Raw genomic sequence first — 23469 nt, 5'->3', positions numbered from 1 at the left:
CCCACCCTCTCTCCAAGCCTAAAACTAGTTACCTATAACTAGGAAGAGACCCAGGTGTCCCTACAGCAAATCCAGTAATATATTCATCTGTATTTTTCAGTTTCCTATGAACACAGAAGACTCCCTATCAACAAACTCCCACGTGAAGTGTAGACAGTGAAGATTAATCTAGGAAACCACATTACCTGAGCATTCCACAGGGAACAACGAGCTTAAAGGTTCTATGGGAAAGGACACTCTTCATAGCAAAACAATTCAGATGGGGCTTCCCTGGTGGCGCAGTGGTTGCGAGTCCGCCTGCCGATGCAGGGGACACGGGTTCGTGCCCCGGTCCGGGAGGATCCCACATGCCGCGGAGCGGCTGGGCCCGTGAGCCATGGCCGCTGAGCCTGCGCGTCCGGAGCCTGTGCTCCACAACGGGAGAGGCCACAGCAGTGAGAGGCCCGCGTACCACAAAATAAAAACAAAAACAAAAACAATTCAGATGCAAGAACTGGACTTCAGGAAACAATCTTATCCCTAAGCCACAATGGACAAAGGAAAACGCAAAACAAAATACACCTAAAAGGGGAAAGGAAAGGAACACTGACAGTAGCTACTGTCTATGTATGGCACTGCTACTCATTTTAACAGTGTCTCTTATTTGGTTGAACTGCATTACTGACCCATGAGATAAGTAGCAGGCCCATTTTTACAGATGAAAAAAGGAAATAGCATTATCAACACTGTACCAGGCACTATTCACTGCCTAGCTTAAGTTATCTCAATTAATTCTCACATTACATTCCAAGTTGGTTATCTCCATTTTAAAGATGGAAAAAAAGACTCAGAAATGTTAAGGTCACTCAGTGATATTACCAATTTTTAAGCCCAAAGGTTGGAGCTGTCAAACTTACCCTCCCAAGCAATGCTTATAAACCCCAGTCAAGTCACATCATTCTTTCAAACCACAGGTTTCAAACCAATTTTAAGAACTTGAAAATCCTAGAATCAACTCTCAATTATGGGAAGACTAATTCTGTAGGTTCTGTTCAAAATTTCTTGTTTTGGAATATAGCCAATATTTAATAATAACTATAAATGGGGTATAACCTTTAAAAAATTGTGCATCACTATGTTGTACACCTGAAATTTATATAATTTTGTGAATCAACTATACCCCAATAAAGAAATTAGCATAAAATATTTTCTTGTTTCTATTTTACTTGCTCTTTGACCATTTCAAAATGCCATAGCACAGTGTGCAGGTAAATACAGGATTATATTAATGGCAACCAACTAGCAGAATCTGTATAAGTTCCACTCACAAAGCGTACATAGAAAGTTAATTCTTGTTTCAAACGTATAGTGAGGGGCTTCCCTGGTGGCGCAGTGGTTGAGAGTCCGCCTGCCGATGCAGGGGACACGGGTTCGTGTCCCGGTCCGAGAAGATCCCACATGCCACGGAGCGGCTAGGCCCGTGAGCCACGGCCGCTGAGCCTGCGCGTCTGGAGCCTGTGCTCCGCCATGGGAGAGGCCACAACAGTGAGAGGCCCGTGTACCACAAAAAAAAAAAAAAAAAAAAGGTATAGTGAAATACTTGAACTTTCATGATACATTCTACTTTTAATTACCATAAATAATCAAGAATCAAGGAATAATTCTGGACAAAAGAATGGTTCACGTTGTTTGAAAAAGAGGTATACAGGGACTTCCCTGGTGGCGCAGTGGTTAAGAATCCGCCTGCCAATGCAGGGGACACGGGTTCGATCCCTGATCCAGGAAGATCTCACATGCCGCAGAGCAACTACACCCGTGAGCCACAACTACTGAAGCCCCTGCATGCCACAACGAGAGAAGCTACCTCACCACAACGAGAAGCCCATGCAACCGCAACAAAGAGTAGCTCCCACTCGCTGCAACTAGAGAAAGCCTGCATGCAGCAACAAAGACCCAACGTAGCCAAAAAAAGAAAAAAAAAAAAGAGAGGTATATAAGTCCTCCCTAACACTAAAATAAAATCCCATGTGCTAAGTACTGTGAGGCCTGTAATACAGTAAATCCCCTACGTACGAACCTTCAAGTTGCGAACTTTCAAAGATGCGAACGTGCCCCTGTATGCCAGCTGTTGTACTCTACCACTGTACTCTTCAAGGTGTTGTACTGAAAGATTAAAAATGTTTTTTGTGTTTGTTTTTTATGCATTGTGTGAAAAGTATTATAAACCTATTACAGTACAGTACTGTATAGCCAATTGTGTTAGCTGGGTACCTAGGCTAACTTTGTTAGACTTAGGACCAAACTGGACTTACGAATGTGCTCTCAGAATGGAACTCGTTCGTATGTAGGGAATTTACTAAACTTCTTTGGGACAAGAGGGTTAACCAAATTAAACTTTCAGTTCATCCCATGTCCCAAGGATTAATATTAAACTCCCTTTATTACTTACTGGGGAGGAGGAAAATGGGAGTTGGAGGCTAGGTCCAAAAAGCAAAGAAAAGTAGACAATCAAGCAGCTCAAAATCAGTTATAAACTTCCAAAAAATTAAGTAAAAGCTCACCTTAAGAAGAAAGCCTTGAGGCGCTTCCCTGGTGGTGCAGTGGTTGAGAATCTGCCTGCCAATGCAGGGGACACGGGTTCAATCCCTGGTCCGGGAAGATCCCACATGCCCGAAGCAACCAGGCCCATGTGCTACAACTACTGAACCTGTGCTCTAGAGCCTGTGAGCCACAACTACTGAGCCCGTGTGCCGCAACTACTGAAGTCCACGTGCCTAGAGCCTGTGCTCCCCAAGGGAAGCCCACACACAACGAAGAGTAGCCTCCGCTCATCGCAACTAGAGAAAGCCCACGTGCAGCAATAAAGACCCAACACAGCCAAAAGTAAATAAATAAAATAAATAAATTTATAAAAAAAAAAAGAGAAGAAAGCCTTTCATGCACGAGAATACTCTGAATATACTGAAACAAACTGGGAGGCTTATGATAACCTTCAAAATGCTCTTACCCTCAAAGTATTCGTTATTAATTCTAAGCAGGCCATTAAATGCCAGGTTTATAAACTTTATACAATATGGAATACCTGGATATCATTCCACCCCTCTAACAAAAAATATATTAATTATACAGCAAAAGCTGTATAATACTCATATATTAATTATACAGCAAAAGCAGAAACTTGCCTATACCTTCTCTTTATGTGACACTTCTGTACATAATCCGTATTTTGAAAATGACTAGAAATTATCATTAGATTAGAAATCAGAAATGATGCTGTTAACCGTGATCTGCGTTACTGTTACATACTTTTAAGCACACTGATACGTTTGAATTTTTCCAGAGATTTGAGCATGTCAGTGGACATCCCCCAGTAATTGGCAATCCACATGAAGGGCATGAATTCTAACCAATTCAAAAGCCTTTATGGAGCACCAAGAGAGGGCAAGATACCAAGATGAAAGAGTCATCCCTGACCTCAATAAGGAGAGGAATTCAACCACAAAAAGGAACGAAGTCCTGATACATGCTACACGTGGACAAACCTATGCCAGACACAAAAGGACAAATATTATGATTCCAATTACATGAAATATCCAGAATTCACAGGGACAGACAGCAGACCAGAGGTTACCAGGGGCTAGGAGGAGGGAGCAATGGATGGTTATTACTTAATGGTTTCAGAGTTTCTGTTTGGGGTGAAGAAAACTTCAATTTTCCAAACAGAGGAGTGGTGATGACTGCACAACACTGTGAACGTACTTAATGCCACTGAATTGTACTCTTGAAAACGGTTAAAATGGGGGAGTTCCCTGGTGGCCTCATGGTTAGGATTCCAGGCTTTCACTGTCGTGGCCCAGGTTCAATCCCTGGTTGGGGGAACTGAGATCCTGCAAGCCGAGCAGCATGGCATGGCCAAAAAAAAAAAAAAAAAAAGTGGGGGGGTTAAAATGACCTTAACCTAAAACTATAAAACTCCTAGAAGCTTAACAGGGTATAAGCTTCAGGGCACTGGACTAAGCAGTGGTTTCTTGGATAAGGCACCAAAAGCACAGGCACCAAAAGCAAAAACAGACAAATGAGACTCCATCAAACTTAAAATTCTGTACATCAAAGGACACAACAGAGTGAAACGGCATGGGAGAAACTATGTGTAAATCATATATATCTATTAAAGGGTTAATATTCAGAATCTATAAAGAACTACAACTCAACAAGAACAACAACAACAAAAATCTAATTTTTAAAAATGGGCAAAGGGGGCTTCCCTGGTGGCACAGTGGTTAAGAATCCGCCTGCCAATGCAGGGGTCACGGGTTCGAGCCCTGGTCCAGGAAGATCCCACATGCCGCGGAGCAACTAAGCTCGTGCGCCACAACTACTGAGCCTGTGCTCTAGAGCCTGCGAGCCACAGCTATTGAGCCCACGTGCCACAATTACTGAAGCCCGTACGCCTAGAGCCGTGCTCCGCAACAAGAGAAGCCACTGCAATGAGAAGCCCGCGCATTGCAACGAAGAGTAGCCCCTGCTCACCGCAACTAGAAAGCCCGCGCACAGCAACAAAGACCCAATGCAGCCCCACAAAAAAAAAAAAGAAAAAAAAATTAAAAATGGGCAAAAGACTTCTATAGGCATTTCTGCAAAGTTGACATACAAATGGCCATCAAGCATATGAAAAAATGTTCAACATCGTTAGTCAGAGAAATGCAGATCAAAACCACAAGAGATCACCTCACACCCATTAGGACCGTTACTATTAAAGAAGAATAAAAATAAAAATAAAAATAAAAAATAAAGAAGAAGAAAAGGGAATTCCACGGTGATCCAGTGGTTAGGACTCTGAGCTTCCACTGCAGGGGGTATGGGTTCGATCCCTGGTTGGGGAACAAAGATCCTGCATGTCACGTGGCACGGCCAAAAAAAAAAAAAGAAGAAACAAAACGAATGTTGGTGAGGATGCAGAGATATTAGAATCCTTGTGCACTTGTTGGTGGTATTGTGAAATAGTGGGATCATTATGGAAAACAGTATGGAGGAGGTTCCTCAAAAAATTAAAAACAGAACCACCATATGATCCATCAATTCACTTCTGAATATTATCCAAAAGAACTGAAAGAAGGGGGACCTCCTTGGTGGTCCAGCAGTTAAGACTCCACACTCCCAATGTAGAGGGGCCCGGGTTTGATCCCTGGTCAGGGAACTAGATCTCACATGCATGCCGCAATTAAAGATCCGCACACTGCAACTAAGACCTGGAGCAGCCTAATTAAATAAATACTAAAAGAAAAAAAAGAAAGAAGAATTGAAAGAAGGGTCTCAAAGAGATATCTGCACACCCATATTCATAGCAGCACTAGTCACAATGGCCAAAAGGTACAAACAACTTGTGTTCATCAACAGATAAATGGATAAACAAAATGTGGCATATACATACAATAGAATATTATTCAGCCTTTGAAAGGAAAGAAATCCTGTCACATGCTACAACATGGATGAACCTTAAAGATACAGTAAGTGAAATGAGCCAGTCACAAAAAGCCAAATACTGTTGTGAATCCACTCATACCTAAAAGTAGTCAAATTCATAGAAGCAGTAAGTAGAATGGTAGTTATAAGAGGCTGGGGTGGGAGGAGGGAGAAAATGAGAGTTGTTTAATGGGTACAGAGTTTCAGATTTAGAAGATGAAAAGGTTCTGGAGATCTGTTTCCCATTAATATGAATGCACTTAATGCTACAAAACTGTACACTCAAAAATAATTAAGATGCTAAATTTTAGGTTATGTGTTTTTTACATTTAAAAAATGTAAATATTAAAAAATGGTTAAAATGGAAAATTGTTATATATATTTTACCACAATTTTTTAAAATTAATTAAGCAATATACCAAAAACTGTTGAAGTGCATGGTATGTGAATTATATCTCAATAAAGCTGTTAAAAAAAAATGTTAAAAAAAAAAGGCAGAGGGGCTTCCCTGGTGGCGCAGTGGTTGAGAGTCCGCCTGCCAATGCAGGGGACATGGGTTCGTGCCCCGGTCCGGGAAGATCCCACATGCCACGGAGCGGCTGGGCCCGTGAGCCATGGCCGCTGAACCTGTGCGTCCGGAGCCTGTGCTCCGCAATGGGAGAGGCCACAACAGTGAGAGGCCCGCATACCGGAGGAAAAAAAAAAAAAAGGCAGAGGACACAGAGTTTCACCAAATCCAGTGAGCTTCACTCACTGGTTTACAGAAAACAGAGCAATTTGTTGGAAGTACCCAAAGCCTTGAGCAGAGGAGCCTATGCTCTTACTTCTTCCAACTTCTTCACCCTGGCCTCCAGGTGACAGCTCTTCTCTTTCCCTTTCCAAGGCACACCACCACCACCTTGTAACTTCCCAGTTCCTTATTACATCTGGCCTCACAGGAAAATTAAGTTAAAGAAGCTGCAGTGGCAGTCACAGGAGGGGGCATGGAATTCACGACTCACACTCCACGTTTTTAGCAGCAGAGCCCAAATATTAAATAAATTAAAAAAAAATCACACAGTAGACGTACAATAAACGTTAGGTCTCTGCCCTTCCTCTCCTCTTCTTCAAGCCCAGCATGTTTAAAACAGCAAATTCTCTGCTCCCATGCTGGGATATCCACTGGCCTAACTCATATGTTAGGAGCTTAAACACAGGGCATCATTTAAAATGTGGTTGTCAATGCCTATCACCTACTACTAAACTTAAAAACATATCATAAAACTGTAACTAGGATAAGCATATTTTGTTAAAATAATAAACATTTCTACAGCATATAAAAAGGATAATAAGATAAAGACCACAAATATTAACAATCACCTCTGAGTGGTGGGACTAAAGGTGAGTTTCTCTCTTTCTTCTGGCTTATCTGCATTTTTAATAATGAATTTGTAACTTCTGTAATAACAAAAATAACAGGAAATCTTCAGAAAAATAAATCATTCTGGCTCAAAATTTCACTACCTCTTATACTACAGACACTTTCACACATTACTGCACTGAAGCTGAATTGGCACCATGTGAAACAGACACGATTTCCTCCATTTTGCAGATGAGAATGAGCTGAGGCTCAAAACAGTGACTTGGTCAAGGTTTTATAGCTAGTAACAGACCAAGGATTACAATTCAGGCCTTCAACTCCAAGCCTGGGGCCTTTTCCATTCCATCACATCTTAAAGGGCAATTTGCATTATTGTTCATGATATTGTATTAAAAAAAAAACCAAAAAAAAAACCCTATGTTGAAACTGTTTTAAGAGCACCTGCTACATAATCTTGGGCAAATGACCTCGGGAGCCTCAGTTTCCTCATCTGAAAAGTGAAGTGGTTGGAAAAGATATTCTATCTCACCAGCTAATCTAGCCTCACCAGCTAATGGATTTTAAGTCTAGATACAATCTGAGGAGAAAATAACCCCGCGGGCAAAAATGAATGGTTGGAGAGAAGTTGAGGCCTATGCTCTGGGCCAAGGGCCATTCTTAATGGAAACAGGTGGTGGACAGTCAAGACGAAAGAACCGCTGGGGAAACCATAAACTTCCAGGTTAAAACAACAGCTGAAAGCTCCTGCTTCGCTTTCCTAACAGCAATGCTTCAATCCTGGCTAACTCATGATTAGAAACCACATACTGCAAGTAAAGCTAGAAGAATATAAAGACACGGGGGGAGGGGAGGGATCTGTAGCAATAGTTTATGCACGCTATGGTAACTGGATGATTTTCCAAGTGGACTCATTAATGTTAAAACAGAAAAAAACCCTTGGTGATTCTCAGAGACGACTCTTCCTCAGCGAGAATTTAAGGAGAAACTGAAAACTGCGTACCACTCTGAGAGATGCCACACTTGTGGAAAAGAGCCAACCCAACACTTGTGGAAAAGGTGAAAGAATGAAATTAAAACCTCTTCGATCTACAGATTATCAAAGAAAGCGAAGAGACCTTTCTTAAGGGTGAAGTTCCTGTAAACAATTCATCGGGTACCTGTTACCTCTTACACTGCAGACATTATAAAGCACTCCACACCATCGGACACTATTATACAGCCTTCTGCCTCGAAGGTAATAAAACTACAGCATTAACTTCGCTGGCGAGAAAAAGATTCCATTTTGCTAAAGCAGGCTCCGACCAAAATCGCACCACCTTCCCCTCAACTACGGGGATGAGCCTAAACCAAGGAGAAGCTGCTCAGAGCCAGTGCAACCGTCTGAGAGAATTAAAACAACATCCTGCTCCGAGGACCACAACCAAGACACCAGCGGCTTTAAATCCAAAACCAGGTCCTTAGCGAAGAAAGCTCCTCACCGTGCTCTCCGCGCTCCCGGGTGCGAGAATCCAGCCCCGCTACTAGGCCATAACGGGTGAGCACCTGACGTGGGGGGGAGGGCGAGCCAAGGCCCTAGCGGATGTGGGACGAGGAAAGGGGGGCTCTCGAAGCTCCCGAGGAGAAGCGCAGCCCTCCTGAGGCGGGGGTCCTGGGGACCCCCTCCAAGGGTAAGCACCAAGAACACGTGGGGCGACAGGAGCACAGAAGGGGTGTCCGGGGCAGGCAGCCTGTGTCTGGCACGGAGGCCGGAAAAAGGAGGACGGAGCTATCCCTGGGCAGGGAACGGAGCCCTCAGAGCCCGGAGAATGAAGGCAAAGGGCGCGGAGAGAGGAGCAAGGCCACGAGGAGGGCGGGTCTCCCTGGGCGCGGGGGCACGCGCCAGGCCGGCGCGACGGGACGCGGGTAGCTGAGGACCCCGACACAAGGCAGGAGATCGCTGACCTGCCTCCGAGGCGCGGGGAACCAGGAACGGGCGCGCCCAGAGGGCCCTGTGACCCACAGCAGCCCGGAGCGGACCCGCCCCGCGGCGCCTCCCTCCTGCCCCTTTCCCTCCCTCGCTCCCTCCCTCCCACCCGCGGCCCGTTATCCCGCGGCCGCCGCACTCACCAGCGGCTGCACCTGAGCCCGCCGCTGCCTCAGCTGCTGCCTTCGCCTTCGCAGCCGCCGCCGCCGCCTCCTCACTGCTGAGGCCGAGTCCCGGGGGAGCCTCCGCGTCCCGCCGCCGCTGCCGCTGCCGCTGCCGCCCGAGCAGAACACCCCAAAATGGCGGCACTTCCGGCACCTACCACAGGCGGGGAGGGCCGACGAGGAGGGGGAGGGCGGCTTGAGGGAACGTACCACCGTGGTGCGGCCGGCAGCGCCGATCCGAGCGGAGCAATGCTCAGGGGCGGGTCGAGCGCCCGGCGCTGCAGCGCCCCCTCGGGCTGGGGAGTGAAGAAGCAGCTCCGCAGGAGCCCCCGGGGCCTCGGGCGGAAACCTCAGCTCAAGGAGCGGCAAGGGCACAACTCTTTGTCTCGGAGCTCTGCTGGAGGAAGACCCCCGACCTGAGACCCTGAAGTTCTCGGCTCTCCACAGGAGCTCTGGATGAACTAGTGGGCAAGGACCTCTACTTGGCACTGAATATGCGCATAATAAAATATTTGATGAATGAATGAATGAGTGAATGGGATGGTGCTTGGCCAGCGCTGGGCACATGACACACCCTCCTTTCTACCCCAGCAGATAAGCAACAGTATCCAGGCCTTCCTTCTCTGCTGAGATGTGGAATGTGAGTGTATTGCAAGCTTTCAGAGTTAGGGGAATGCTTTCTAGCAGCATGATCACCTATGTGAACTAACAACCTTGCAAAAATCCTTGCAGCGCCCGGAAGCTCATAAGGGTTCTGTTAAGAGACTGATATTCCAGCCCTAACCTGCTTCTCCCCCGAATTAAAAAAAAAAAAAAAATTCAATAACCGAGGTTAGGTCCCTGAAGACCTCCTTCAGAGTGACCCAGGAATCCCAGGATCTAGGTGGAATGCAAACAGTACAGTAGTTCATTCGTTCGTTCGTTCGTTTAAAAGGTCATTTATTCCACAAGTTCTACACCTTGTGGGACAGTAAAATGCAGACAGAGAAAGCAAACTTAGTTCAGGGACCTTTTGGCCCCAAACATGCAAATAACTCATAGGTTTGCAAATGATTTCTCTGTAACATCTGGCTTCTCAGAGCAAATAATTCTTCTACCCACAAATACTGATTATACCCAACCCTACCACAAAAAAATAAGTGGACTCCCAAGCAGAAGCCTCAAAGGCTTTCCCATGTGTTGGAAGCACCTCTTTCCCCTGTCGGGCGGGAAAAAAACTAACCACAGTGTTTCTGGTACCATATAAATCTGAACAATTAGCCCCTAAATTGTACACTATCATATTCCTTAGTTGTACTGTGTAGTTTATCATTTTATATACATTTGTAATGCTGATATATGCTCTTGTTCTTGTTAATAGTTTTATGTGTAATTTACTGAAAACATCTTACATTTATAGACCATTATAGCTTATAGAATGTTGTCACATACATTACCACAATTAATTTTATATTTGTCTCCCAGCTGCTGTAGACTGTACAAACCTTTTAAGCAGAGAATCTGTCCCGTTCTTTTTGTGCCATAGAATCATCCAGATATCCATGTGGTTCACCTCCTCACCTCCTTCAGGTCTTGACTTAAATGTCACCTTCTTAGTTGGGCCTTCCCTGACCACCCTATCTAAAATTACACACACATACACCTGTGTTTCCAGTCCCCCTTTGCCACTTTGTTTCTATCCAAAGCACTTATCACCATCTAACATAGTATATTTTGTACTTCGTATTTTACATATTTTATTTGTAGTCTTCCCACACCAGAAGGTAAACTCTATGGGGATAGGGATCTTGTCTGTTTTATATCCTCCGGGCCTAAAATAATGCCATGTAGGTGCTCAATAAATACTGGGGTTTTTTTGAATTTGATTTCCATATATTGTGAAATGATTACCACAATAAGTTTAATTAACATCCATTATCTCATACAGATACTTTTTTCCTTGTGATGAGAATCTCAAGATCTACTCTGTTAACAACTTTCAAATATATCGTAAAGCTAAGTTAACTATCGTCATCATGTCGTACATTACATCCCTAGTACTTATTTATCTTATAACAATAAGTTTGTATCTTTTGACTACCTTCATCCAACTCCCCAATTCATCAATAAATATTGTTGAATTAATGAATAGACATATCTTGGTGCTGAGTATGAAAAAAGAGAATGAATTGTTTAGCATCCAGAAACTTCCTGCAACCTACCATGAGCTAAATGAGAGTGGGGACCACACCTGTCTTGTTATCCTCTTGTCTCTCCAATGCTTTTCACAGTGTCCAGCTCAACAGATATTTCTCAAAGGGCGACCAGTAACTTTCCCCATTTTACCTGCCCCTTGACTTAGGGCCACTCCTTGCAGGGCGCTAGTGTCATTCTTGCATCTAGTTACCAAGGAAGGCCAGAGTCCATTACCCCAGAGTCGGGTGGAAGAACAATTACATGAAGAACACAGGTTCTTCTAACTTCAAAGGGCTTCCCAATATAGACAAAACACTAAACAGTCCAAATACAAAAAAGCCTGATGTGAGATATAAATGAGTATGAAAAGCTTCCTGCTTCATTTTTTGCCTTCCAAATTGATTAAGATTTGTTTTTAAAAATGTTAACAAGGGTTCAGGGAAGCAAGCCTTTTCCAAGTGCTGGTGGGAGTAAAATTCAGATAGTCTGTTTGGAGGAATTTGAAAGTTTACATATCTTTCTAGGAGCTTTTCTTAAGAAAAATCATCAGGATAAGAGCAGAGATGTACTAGTACTTCCCTGGCGGTCCAGTGGTTAAGACTTGGATGCTCCCAATGCAGGGGCATGGGTTCCAACCCTGATCGGGGAAATAAGATCCCACACACCACACCATGCAGCAAAAAAAAAAAAAAAAAAAAAAAAAAAAAGCAGAGATGTACTGATGTATTATGGATCATAACACTGTTGGAATAGCATAAAATCTTATACAAAAGTATATACTTGATATACTTTATCAAATATATCGTATACTTGATAAAGTATATGATATAGCCATAGCCTAGAATATTATATATATTTTCAAATAATGATACAGAAAAATATTTAATTGTGGGCAAATGTTCATGACACATGCTTAGTGAATAAAGCAGGTAACAAATTAACAGGTACAGAACGATCCCATTTTTGTTAGAGAATGTGTTCGTTGAAAGAGACAAAACCCAAAAAGAATATTTATTAAAATATTAACCGTGCATCCTCATCATCACTCGGTATTATCAGTTCTTTAATTTTAGTCATTCTGGTAGAAGTGGAGTGATACTTTACTGTGGTTTAAATTTCCGTTTCCAGACTTCCCTGGTGGCGCAGTGGTCTTAGATAGATATCCAAGAAAAATGAAAATATAAATTCACACAAAAACTTGTATATGAATGTTCACAGGGACATTATTCAAGATAACCAAAAAGTGGAAACAACCCAAATGCCTATCAACTGATAAACGGAGAAACAAAATGTGGTATATCCATACAAAGAAATGTTACTTGGCAATAAAAAGAAATACAGTACTGATATTGCTATACCATGGGTGAATCTTGTAAACGTTATGCTAAGTGAAAGAAGCCAGACACAAAGGACACATATGATTCCATTTATTTGAATGATTATATGATTCCATATTATATGATTCCATTTATTTGAAATGTCCAAAACAGGCAAATCTATAGAAACAGAAAGTAAATTAATGGGTACCTAGGCCTGGTGGGTTGAGGGAAAATGGAGAGTGACTACTAATTGGTATGGGGTTTCTTTGGAGGATATGAAAATATTCTAAAACTGATTGTGATGATGGCTGCACAACTCTGCAAATATACTAAAAACCATTGAACTGTACACTATAAATGGGTGAATTGTATGGTATGTGAATTATATCTCAATAAAGCTGTTATAAAAAAATTTTAATGGTACACATGGAAAAGAAAACTGGAAGAAAAAACAAATGTATTTGAGGTGGTAGGATTATGCTACTTTCCTGTATTTTCCAGTTGTTATGAATATGTATTACTTTATAAGGAGATAAACCTTTTTAAAAAGCACAAGATGCACGTTTCAGAGTACTAGTTAAATATAAATAATCAGCATTACAAGTATTCCTCTCGCCTATTTGCAGGTTATGGGTTTTATATTTAAGTTTATCATAATATGTTTAATATCAATATATTTTCATAAATAGTGTAGATAACATATATATATATATTTCACTATACACACACACACACACACACACACACACATACTGATTGCAGTTTGTGCAGGAGGAGGCAGCCATGAATTCAGGCAGATGGGGGATGGGTTGGGAAGGAAGGGCCAGATGAACCCAGGTCCCCTGTTTGTCCAGGATCAGGGCCTCTCCAACAAGCCTCTCTACTTAAAAGCTCAAAGTCCCTTCCACTCTCCCCTTCAGGGCTCCCCCTACCAGGGTGTCTCCTTGTCATGTCTCCCCTTTGGTGGGTCACACCCTCACCTGGGATAACAGTCCCCTCCCTCTGGCCGGTAGTTGGGGAAGGTGTCACAGGCCCACTGGCCATTGGCCAGGGCCCCGCCTCCCTCGATCGGGGTCACAGTTTCACACGCAGGGGTCAGAGACCTCCTCACCTGGAGTCACAGCCCCCTCCCGAGGGAGGGGGGGTCAATGGCACAGGCAGCGGTTACAGTTTCACACGCGGCAGACTCACAACCTTGGACCGAGGACGCGCCCTCCCTCGTCAGGGGTCCCAGTTTCCCGCCCGGGAAGCCCTGGTCCCTCCCCCGAGGCCAGCGGCCCCTCCTCCCGAGACATGGTGCCGGTCCCACGGGGCCCAGGCTCTCCCGAAGTGTCCCTGGGGGCCGGGCCCGAGGTCTCGGTGCTCAAGAGGCCCGCGCCGGCCGTGTCGCCTTCGCTGGAGGCCGCGGAAGACTCGCAGTCCTTGGCCTCGTCGCTCTTCTGGCCCTCCTCGCGGCCGCCCCCGCGAGCCCGGGAGTGGGCAGGTCGTCGCTGCGCCGGGCCGGGTAGGGCAGGATGGCGGCCGGCACGTTGCTGGAAGCCGGCCTGGCCCGGGTGCTCTTCTACCCGACGCTGCTGTACACACTGTTCCGCGGGAAGATGCCGGGCCCGGCGCACCGCGACTGGTACAACCGTATCGACAACACGGTGCTGCTGGGCGCGCTGCCGCTGCGGAACATGACTCGTCGGGTGAGCCGGGCCGGGAGGCCGGGCTGCGCCTGGGCTGGGAGCTAGGCGAGCGCCGCCCGGGCCTCGGCGGCCCTTTCTGAGCCCCTTCTTTGCCTCGGCAGCTGGTACAGGACGAGAACGTGCGAGGGCTGATCACCATGAACGAGGAGTATGAGACGAGGTTCCTGTGCAACTCCCCAAAGGTGAGGCGCCGGGGCCCGTGGGCAGAACTGGGGCCGAGGCGCCCCGCCGGCCTCGCCCACCACCCAGGGCCTGGCGAGCCGGAGGAGGTTGGGGGAGGGGGTGCTGTAGGTGACCTTGCCGCAGAGGCAGGCGTCCCAGGCTTTTTTGCCTCCTCAGGAGGAGGATCTGGTCCTCTAAGCTTAAATGGCTGCGGCTGGGGGTAGAAATTAATTGTGAAATAAAAACTGATGTGAAAGGCATTTAAAAGTAGAGTTGACAAACTTTGATTATTCCTTTGTGCACAAATGTATTCTTAATTTCGGTAACTCAAATCAGTAACCAGGACTGAAAGGCAACTTTTCTATGCCTTACTTTCATTCATTTGACACTTACTCAGCACGAAGTATGGATCAGACACTGTTAGATATTCAAGATGAAGGCCCTATAAACTGTAAAAAGAAAAGCTACGGCCAATCCCCTGTAAATTTATCATAAAACAACCCATTGCAAAAACTGCATAGGGTTCATTTGGTTTTGATTTGAGGGAATTTTATATATATGTTAGAGATGATAGTGGAACTCCCAAGAACTGCCATAAATAAAGTTCAGGCCTAAAACATAATTTTCATTAGATGTGAATGCTTATTTGTGGAGCTCTTCATAATGGTTATTAGATGTTGCCCTATCTTTATAGTGTTTGACTTCTATTAGCACTGCACAATTATCTTTCTTGTTTACTGTACTGATAGAGCCTAATGAACATGCAGTTTTTTCAACTGTAGATTTTTTTGAAATCTTGAAAAAATTGTGACTCACATTTAAAATATATTGATCAGTGATGGTATACATTTTTAAAGAATGGGTAACAGTTCCTTGGATTTCCCACAGTATTTTGCCACAAGACCTCAGGAGTTATTAGCCAAAATGGTGAATGTTCCTTAACGTGGTCCGTCCTGTGGAGCAAGTCACAGAAAGTGCTCGTCTCTGGGTGTGAGGCAATTGACATTTGTGAGCAGCTATCTTATCCCACTAGCCTAGAGAAATCTCCAAGGCAGTGGTTCTCACATTTTAATATGCCTAAGAATTACCTGGCAGTCTTGTTAAACTAGCAGATTCCTAGGTACAACCCCCAGAGATTCTGACTCAGGAACTTTAGGGTGGGATCCCAGGAATCTGAACATTTAGCAAGCTCCCTAGGTGTTTCTGATGTAATTGATGTATAAGCCCCATGCTGCCAGATTTTGCTGTTTTTTATTAATTTCATGAGCTGTATAAAATATTGACCCTAGTTCAGAGTCATACGTTTCTGGTTTGCTAAAGTGATTAATATCAAGAGTAGCTGCAGCCTACCTGAAGTCTTAAGGCAAAATAAAAAATAAAGTTGCCCAGTTTGCCCGAGGCCTTATTTCTCCTGTTTATTCTTTTCTTCCTTCTAAGTGATAATATTTCACTAACAAAAGTAGGTGCATTATTTTAATTTTAAAATAACTCTATTTTCTACCACATACCCTCTCAAAAAAAGTGGTAAAAAAGAGGAGGCTTATGGACAAACAGAAAGTTCTTGCAAAACGTAGTAGTCCAGCCTTGCAGCTGGATCATGCAAAAATAGTTACACAGCTTTTGTAGATGAATTTTATACAGCTCGTATTTTGTAGCTAAAGATTCAAATACTTTAGCTTTGGTACTAAAGCTACTAATGGTACTTTAAGAACACTTTAAATCTTGGACATAATCCTAACTCAGTAGCATTGCTGTTGTGTGCTGAAAGACCAGCCATGTAGGTCAGCCATTTTAAAGACATTTCTGAAAAGAAGTTTCTTTTTAGGCAAACAGTAAACAGTATATTCACATTGTTGTAAACCGTGAAGCTTCCTTGTTGTTTTGCTGCCTCTTGGGAGCCCATCTTCCTACCATTCACATCAGGCTTTTTTCATTTTCTTTTCTATGCTGGTGGACCTCGTTCCAGGAGTGGAAGAATGTAGGAGTCGAGCAGCTGCGGCTCAGCACGATAGACATGACTGGAGTCCCAACCTTGGCTAACCTCTGGAAAGGAGTCCAGTTTGCTCTCAAGTACCAGTCGCTAGGCCAGTCTGTCTACGTGCATTGTAAGGCTGGGCGTTCCAGAAGTGCCACTATGGTGGCAGCATATCTGATTCAGGTAGAAAAGGTCTTTCTGGACCGGTCCCCTTTACAGCAGATCTCCAGTCTACTGGCAGACCTTGCTAGGAGTCATGTTCCCAATTTCAGGCTGTTGGGAGGTGGAAAGCACCTGAACTTTGCAGACAGGCTGATCTCTGGCTTTGTCACCGGCCAGCTGTGTGACCTTAGGCAAAAGTGGCTTCCCCTCTCCATTGCTCAATTTCCTCAAACTAAATGTGTTGTGAGGCTTGAATGAGAAAGTATGTCAAGCACTGACTTAGAACAAGCACTCAAAAAATGGAGTTGCAAAGGATGCTAATACCAGCAAAAGCCTAGAAACACTTGTTATAAACATGTCAGGAAATCTAGTTCTGTAGATAATAGTGCTGGTCACTTACAGCTCTATACGACTCACTTTTCTTTAAGTATTTCAGAGTAAAGTTCTGGACATTAATTTCTAGAAACAGTGGCTCCAACAGAATTTTGCCTATCAGTTTGTTATGATCGGCAGGTGGGTTGCTTTTAAAAACTTTTAGAAGCCAGTACTCTAGTTCATCCTTTCCTTTTACAAACCCCCGGCTCATTTTTGTTACCTGTGAGGCCCCTGCAGAGCATTTACTAAGTAATATAGATAGTTTAAGGAAAAAAAGAAATGTAAAGATAAACAGCCTGGCCTTGTGTTACTGTGGACCGGTGAATATATGATTTAACAATACTAAAGCTTTGGTCATTAGGACTCTGTTTTGCTGGAAACTGGGTGTCAGGAGATATTTTGGGCAGTGAGAACTGAACCAGCAGGCTAAAAATCTATACTTTCTTGGTTCTATTGAGTTCTAAACCAGTAAGTATCCTGAGGACACAAAGATAGCCAGCCCTCCTAGTTAAATTTTAAAAGTACTCTTTTCTAGACATGGTGACAAGTTGCATAAAAACATCGACTGTGTACTCTTTCCAGGAAACTCTTGTAACCAACAGCCTAGCTCAGAGAGGACGTCTAGTAGGCCTAGGCCCGCTTGAATTTAGGATCTCAGCTTCATGTGTTCAACCTTCTATTTCCAGGGTTTGGCAGAATAAAAATCAGATAGAAAGACTGATTTGTGTCCCCCCTTACCTCCCCCAGCCTATTGCATCGAATTGTGGGACTTTGATTGAAGGGGTTAAAGTGCTCTCCCACTTATAATATGCGGGGCATGGCTTTTAACTCCCCGCAAAGTGGAATTTTTAAAAAAATGAAATTCTGAGAGCCCTTTAGCACTTATTATTGGGTCAGGGACACCTTAACACCTGGTCCTTTCTTTGATTTCCCAACCCTGCACTTCAGGTGTACAACTGGACTCCAGAGGAGGCCGTAAGAGCCATCACCAATATCCGGTCACACATCTACATCAGACCTGGCCAGCTGGAAGTTCTCAAAGAGTTCCACAAGGTGATCACTGCAGGAGCAGCAAAGAATGGGACTTGTCACACATCACAGATGTGAAGTACATGGATTAGAAAGAACTCAGGACAACCCTGGCTTGCTACAGAATGAAAATGTTTAACAGGACCAAAGGGGCATAAGCCCAAACTTGACATAATAGAAATGTGCTAAGTAATGGTTAATTTCACTCCCTGTGTCTTGTTTCATTTTCTTGAAATAACACTGTTGTGTGACTAGGAAGATTTAGTGTGGCTTCTATTCGTGGGGCCTGGGGATATGGGACAGGGATAAGGGTTTATTTCCAAAGGTCAAAGAAATCTGTCGTGCACCTGATGTTGTGCCTAATGATATTTACCCCCACAACTCAAAGACATTTAACACTAGGAAAAGAGAAGAGAAATACTCAGCTATGGCTCTTTGCCACTGTAAGAATCCTAATTCACTGGCCCTATGGGGCTCTCCTCACTTGGAGCAGTCATCCTGTATGCAGACAAGGAAGTATGGGATTCAATCAGTATTGTGACTGACTTAGAAATGTGCAGGTATGTAATTAGTTTCCCTTAGGAAGTCACCCCTTCAGAATTCAAAACAGACACACATATCCCTTCAAAAACTTTTATTTGTATGAAATAAGCAAGTTCCTAGCTCTTGGCTTAGCTTAGAGTTTTTAAAAGAGTAGAGACATATATTTGAGTTTGAAAAAAGTTTCTGCGATTAATCAGAAATAATCCTTTCTACTTCTTTCTGGCTTACTCCTTGGAATAAGTCAAAAATAAAACCAAAATATACATTTCTTGACAGATAGATGAAAAACAATAGACGAACGTCCTGAATTCTAGGGTAGACTCTTGCTGGTGAAGGACACCTTCAGCTTAGTCCATTCTCCCAACCAAAGCCTGAAGGAGAACTCTAACACCTAATTCTTCGTGGAAAAATGACCAATTAGCCACTTAACAGGCTACGGAAAAAAAGGAAGACTGGGCATCTTTCCTTCTGTCCCGGGATCAGGGGTGCTTCTATGTAACACTGATCAGGTGAAGAGGGGAGGCTGTGCCTAAGGGCGGAGAAGAGGCTTGCCCTACGTGCTCTGCAGGGAGGCACAGGATTACAAGGGGATGGCGAACAGGCTGGCCTACTCTCAGTTCAAGCAGCCAGCTGAGAAGCAGCAGTCTAAAAAGCCCCAAACGGAACACCCTTATGAGTTCAAGGGCTGAGGCGCTGCCTTTCTAACATATGCCAAAAAAATAACATAGTACCTGAATGGGGGCCTCTGGGACTTTGAGTTTGGATGGGTAGGTGCTGGAGAAAGGGAGGGCAAAAGTCAGCTGCTCTTCCCCTCACAGCTTTAGGCCAAAACAAACTGCAAATTGGTAAGCAGCACCTTAACGCCTGTAGTGACAGTTATAGTCGAAGTGGCAGGATCAAGCTTGTAGGTGCTGGCATCCCCCTTTTTATATCGGTCCCGAAAAACATAGATGCTCCCGTTACAGCTGGCGATCTTCCAGAGGGATGGGGCAGAGCTCCAGGCCTCAGGAAGGCAAAGCCGGGTAAAGCTGTCTAGCAGGGGATTGTAGCACACCAGGGAGTCCCCTTCAGCCACGATGAACACCAGGTCCTTATGCACAGCTGCGTGCATGCGGCCAGCGAAGGGCAGCACATAGGGTTTCACGTGACACTTGTCTGTCTCTGTGTCAAAGCACTGGATGAGTCGGGACGGTTTGGTAAAGAAGTCCAGGTCATTCTCCTCCCCCCCTAGTAAGTAGATGATCCCGTTGAGGTTGGCACCAGCGGCCCCTGACACAGCCACCTCTAACTGGGTTGTCTCAGTCCAGACGTTATCACCTACCCGATAATAGATAACTGCATTGGAGAGGGTATCCTGCAGTGTCTTGCCACCCAGTGAATATATGGCATCTTTCCCGGGCACAGACACCAGGGTGTGCTGGAGTCGGTCACGGGGCAAAGGCGCACACCATTCCCAGTCCACGGTGGCATTGTTGCACTTCCACATGCGCCGTGGGATGGACCCTCCCACCACGTACAAGTCTCCGCCATGCTTGCAGGCTGCAGTGATCTGGTGGCACAAGCTGTTTTGGCCACTTACACTGATGGAGTCATCTTCTGCACAATGTAAGGACAGAGCCAACGAGTGGGTACGAGATGACTCTTTCCCGATCAGGTAAATGTGTACATTCTCCCCAATTTCCTGTTGGTGAAATTAAAGGTATAAATCGTATCTATCGGTTCTAGGCTAAGGCTCACTTGAGACACATATCCTTAAGGTCCTAGGCCACACACTTGTACCTTGCTCTAACCTACTCTGCTCTACTTACTGTGTGTCATCCTGACTCTCCTCTAATCACTTCCAGGCATCTTATGCTGGAACAGAAAACCTGTTACACTCATTCCAGCCTTTTTTATGATTATCATGAGCTGGTACTTCGGATTATTAATGTAATGATGAGAGTAGTTCTCTCAAGGAGCTTTGGAGCCCAGAGCCTGGTGGCTTCTGGTCTCACACACACATCCTCCTCCCCAGCTCTTATCAGTTTCAAGCCAGAGACTTATTTACCAGCATCAAAGAGGCCAGGCCCATAAATGGCTGGAATGCATGGATATCATGGTGTCCCAACCCTAAAGATATCTGCCTTACCTTCAAGCTAGTCCTGAGTGACTCTGAAAAAGCCTCTCTTTCTTCTTTATTAAAATTGATCCAGGCTTCTATTGCCTCTGTTGGGTTCTGGGAACATGGAACTCCATCTGTAAAAACCAGAGGAAAGGTATGGTCAATGGCAATCTGACAATCCAAAAGGGAAATTTAGAACAAGTGGCTTTAAAAACGTGAACATCTTTGTCAGACTACCACCACGTATGTATATGTATGTGTATGAGAAATTAACATAAAATTGCCTTGTTTCTTTTTTGTTTTTTTGGGCAGCATCATGTGGCATGCGGGATTCTAGTTCCCCGACCAGGGATCTAACCCGTGCCCCCTGCAGTGGAAGCGTGGAATACTAACCACTGGACTGCCAGGGAATTCCCCAAAATTGCCTTGTTTCTTTTTTTAAAATAAATTTATTTATTTATTTATTTTTGGCTGCATTGGGTCTTCGTTGCTGCATGCGGGCTTTCTCTAGTTGCGGCGAGCAGGGGCTACTCTTTGTTGCAGTGTGCAGGCTTCTCATTGCAGTGGCTTCTCTTTTGCAGAGCACGGGCTCTAGGCGCACAGGCTTCAGTAGTTGTTGCACGCGGGCTCAGCAGTTGTGGTTCGTAGGCCCTAGAACGTAGGCTCAGTAGTTGTGGCGCACAGGCTTAGTTGCTCCGCGGCATGTAGGATCTTCCCGGACCAGGGCTCGAACCTGTCTCCCCTGCATTGGCAGGCGGATTCTTAACCACTGCGCCACCAGGGAAGTCCCTGCCTTGTTTCTTTTAATCAAAATGGATGATTTGATATTCTCCTACTTGCCATGGAAGCAATCTACTAGGCTACAAAACTCAAACTTGAAGTATGGTTATACCTCACTTGTGGACTCAGGACTGTTACCTAAAAGTTGGCAAATCACTTGAGAAGCTTCTTATTTAGGTATCTTGACTCACTGTCAATTTACTTATGTAACTAGTCCCACAAATACATGCAAAGTACAGAATGGATGAGACCACTTATGCACAAGAGAGATTAGAATATAAATGCAGATAGCTCCTCACTACCTTTTGTGGCTAAGTGCTGCTTTTTCTTTTTCTTTTCAATCCAATATTTGTATATACTGTGAAATGTTGCTTTGTTTTCCTAGCCTCTTTGTCTGGAAGGGACTCTGTCTCTGATATCAGCTACTAAATCTCAACTCACTCTCTCTCTGAAGGTATCTAAATTCTTATCAAGAATAATAATGTAAGCTAACACCAGGAAGCCTGAGGGTACCCTTCTCCTAAACTAGAACGTTCACTGAACATCATACCGGTGTAGCTGGGTATGATGTTCCCCCTCTCTCAACTTACCAGAGATGATATCAGTGAGTAGATGGTGGGGTAAGTGGAGAAATTCCTCTGTGCTCTGCAGCTGGGCCAGGTGGGCCTTGGCACAGTGCTTGGCAGCAGTGTAGAGCTCAGGATCACTGTGTCGATCTGCCAGCCACATCACCTGAAGACAGTTGCCCACCTGCACTGTGCGGGCCAAAAACCGAGAACACTCCTCAAAGAGAGATGTCAGCTGATACATGTCTGACACCTCATAAATTTCCTGCAGCTCCTCAGCTCGAAGTTTCACAGTCCCATGGTAGATGTAATCAACCAGGAGCTGGAAAACAGACTCGCTGACATCCTGCAGCACAATTACCCGGTTGTGGGCCTCCTTCAGGTTGGAAGTGAACATGGACCGGAAGAAGCAACTCTGAGCTGAGAGGACCAATCGGTGCAGCTGAAACTCCCGGCCTTCCACTGAAATGGTGACATCAGCAAAGAGCTCTTCCTCCAAACACAGTTTCATGATGCCTTGAGCCACACGGCCTGAGTGTGACCTGTCTTTGAAAGTGTAGTTCACAAAGTAGTTCTCATCCATGGATGCTCCAGGCTCCTCTGGTGATTCCATGGTAGTAGCCAACTTCTCTCTCTGCCAGCTGTCTGCAAAACACCACCACCCTGAATAATTTAAGTAATCCATAGCCACAGTCTATGAATCCAATTGTCCAATGCAGGGAGGGAGAAGGGAAAAGTGAGCGCACAGTCGGCCCAGATTAGCCTTAGTCCTGGCCCTGTTAATGACATCTCTATGTTCTCCTTCAACCAAAGCTGGACTCACTCTCTTGCAGTGACATCACATTCCTAATGAAATAAAAATTTCATACTCTGGGTGTTTCCCTGAGAAAACACGGAATACTCCTTTCCTTTATGTAACAAAAGGCCTGGTATTTAGGTCAACACATGAAAGCGAGGGATAGGAGAAAGCCTATGATTTTAAAAGCCTGGGAAAAAGCCTTACTAACCAAATAACTATTAGCATAAAACTTGTGAGGCTCGGGGCAGCAGAACCTGACAAAAAGATCCCCATGTCCTTGTGGCCAGGCCCCTCTTTCCCCGCGCAGGGAATCCAGACCGTACAATCTGAGGTTTGTCCTGGGACATCTCTCAGATGCACATTTGCTCTTTTCTGAGCCTCTCCCCGGCACTTCCCTGCTCGTCCTAATGACTGCCCAAGGCTTCCTCCCAGAACTCGAGACGGAGCCCAGCCGTCCTAGCACGGGGCCCGAGGAAGCCCGTCGCCACGTGCAGTGTTCCCGCTCCACCTGGAGGCGCCTGGGAAACGGTCGCTAGGGAAACCATTCTTCTCTCCCCCTCCCCCTAGCCTTGCCCGCCGGCCCTCATCAAAAGCTTAGCTCAGGGAGCGGGGGAGGGGTGTGGAATGTGGAACCCAGACCTCTCGCCCCTTCTTCTCTCACCAGTCTGGTTCCTTAGGATCCTTGCCTTCTCTCCAGCCTCTGTCACACCAAGCTAGGGCACGTTCACCTCACGATTTCCCCACCTGCTGGCTTCGCTTTCTCACCTGCCTTCCCTCCTTTCATCCCGAAGCCCGAAACCCGGAATCCGGAACCCGGAACCTCTGCTTCCGACCCCGCGTCCGCCCGGAAGAAGATCTGTTGCACA

General features: G+C 45.0%; 2 protein-coding genes across 4 annotated transcripts; one reads left to right on the top strand and one right to left on the bottom strand.

Annotated features, from left to right (window-relative positions):
- Positions 1–13817: 13817 nt before the first annotated feature.
- Positions 13818–18019, top strand: PTPMT1 (protein tyrosine phosphatase mitochondrial 1). 2 transcript variants are annotated; one of them, XM_079709309.1, is made up of 4 exons: positions 13818–14111; positions 14213–14293; positions 16240–16378; positions 17734–18019. In XM_079709309.1, the coding sequence occupies exons 1-4, from the start codon at positions 13938–13940 to the stop codon at positions 17904–17906; spliced, it is 567 nt and encodes a 188-aa protein (XP_079565435.1). In that variant the 5' UTR covers positions 13818–13937; the 3' UTR covers positions 17907–18019. The 2 variants fall into 2 exon arrangements, with proteins under 2 accessions (XP_079565435.1, XP_079565434.1); XM_079709308.1 differs by having other exon boundaries at positions 13819–14111; positions 16240–16431.
- Positions 18020–18433: 414 nt separating this feature from the next.
- Positions 18434–23402, bottom strand: KBTBD4 (kelch repeat and BTB domain containing 4; the record flags this gene model as incomplete). 2 transcript variants are annotated; one of them, XM_079707488.1, is made up of 4 exons in its annotated part: positions 18434–20038; positions 20486–20592; positions 21829–22449; positions 23348–23402. In XM_079707488.1, 4 exons carry the CDS (start codon positions 23385–23387, stop codon positions 19178–19180), a joined length of 1629 nt encoding a protein of 542 aa, XP_079563614.1. In that variant the 3' UTR covers positions 18434–19177. The 2 variants fall into 2 exon arrangements, with proteins under 2 accessions (XP_079563614.1, XP_079563613.1); XM_079707487.1 differs by having other exon boundaries at positions 23369–23387.
- Between the last annotated feature and the right edge of the window lie 67 nt (positions 23403–23469).

This window comes from Hyperoodon ampullatus (assembly GCF_949752795.1).
Source record: "Hyperoodon ampullatus genome assembly, chromosome: 7".
NCBI lineage: Eukaryota > Metazoa > Chordata > Mammalia > Artiodactyla > Ziphiidae > Hyperoodon > Hyperoodon ampullatus.
Note: the sequence above shows the minus strand (reverse complement) of the source record. Positions and strands in the feature narration are given on the sequence as shown.

Excerpts from the sequence above, each read along its gene's own strand:
- PTPMT1 (XM_079709308.1), top strand. The coding sequence starts at position 13,938 with ATGGCGGCCGGCACGTTGCTGGAAGCCGGCCTGGCCCGGGTGCTCTTC. Across the intron at positions 14,112-14,212 it reads TGCGGAACATGACTCGTCGG|CTGGTACAGGACGAGAACGT; the intron begins GTGAGCCGGGCC and ends TTGCCTCGGCAG. Across the intron at positions 16,432-17,733 it reads TGGCAGCATATCTGATTCAG|GTGTACAACTGGACTCCAGA; the intron begins GTAGAAAAGGTC and ends CCTGCACTTCAG.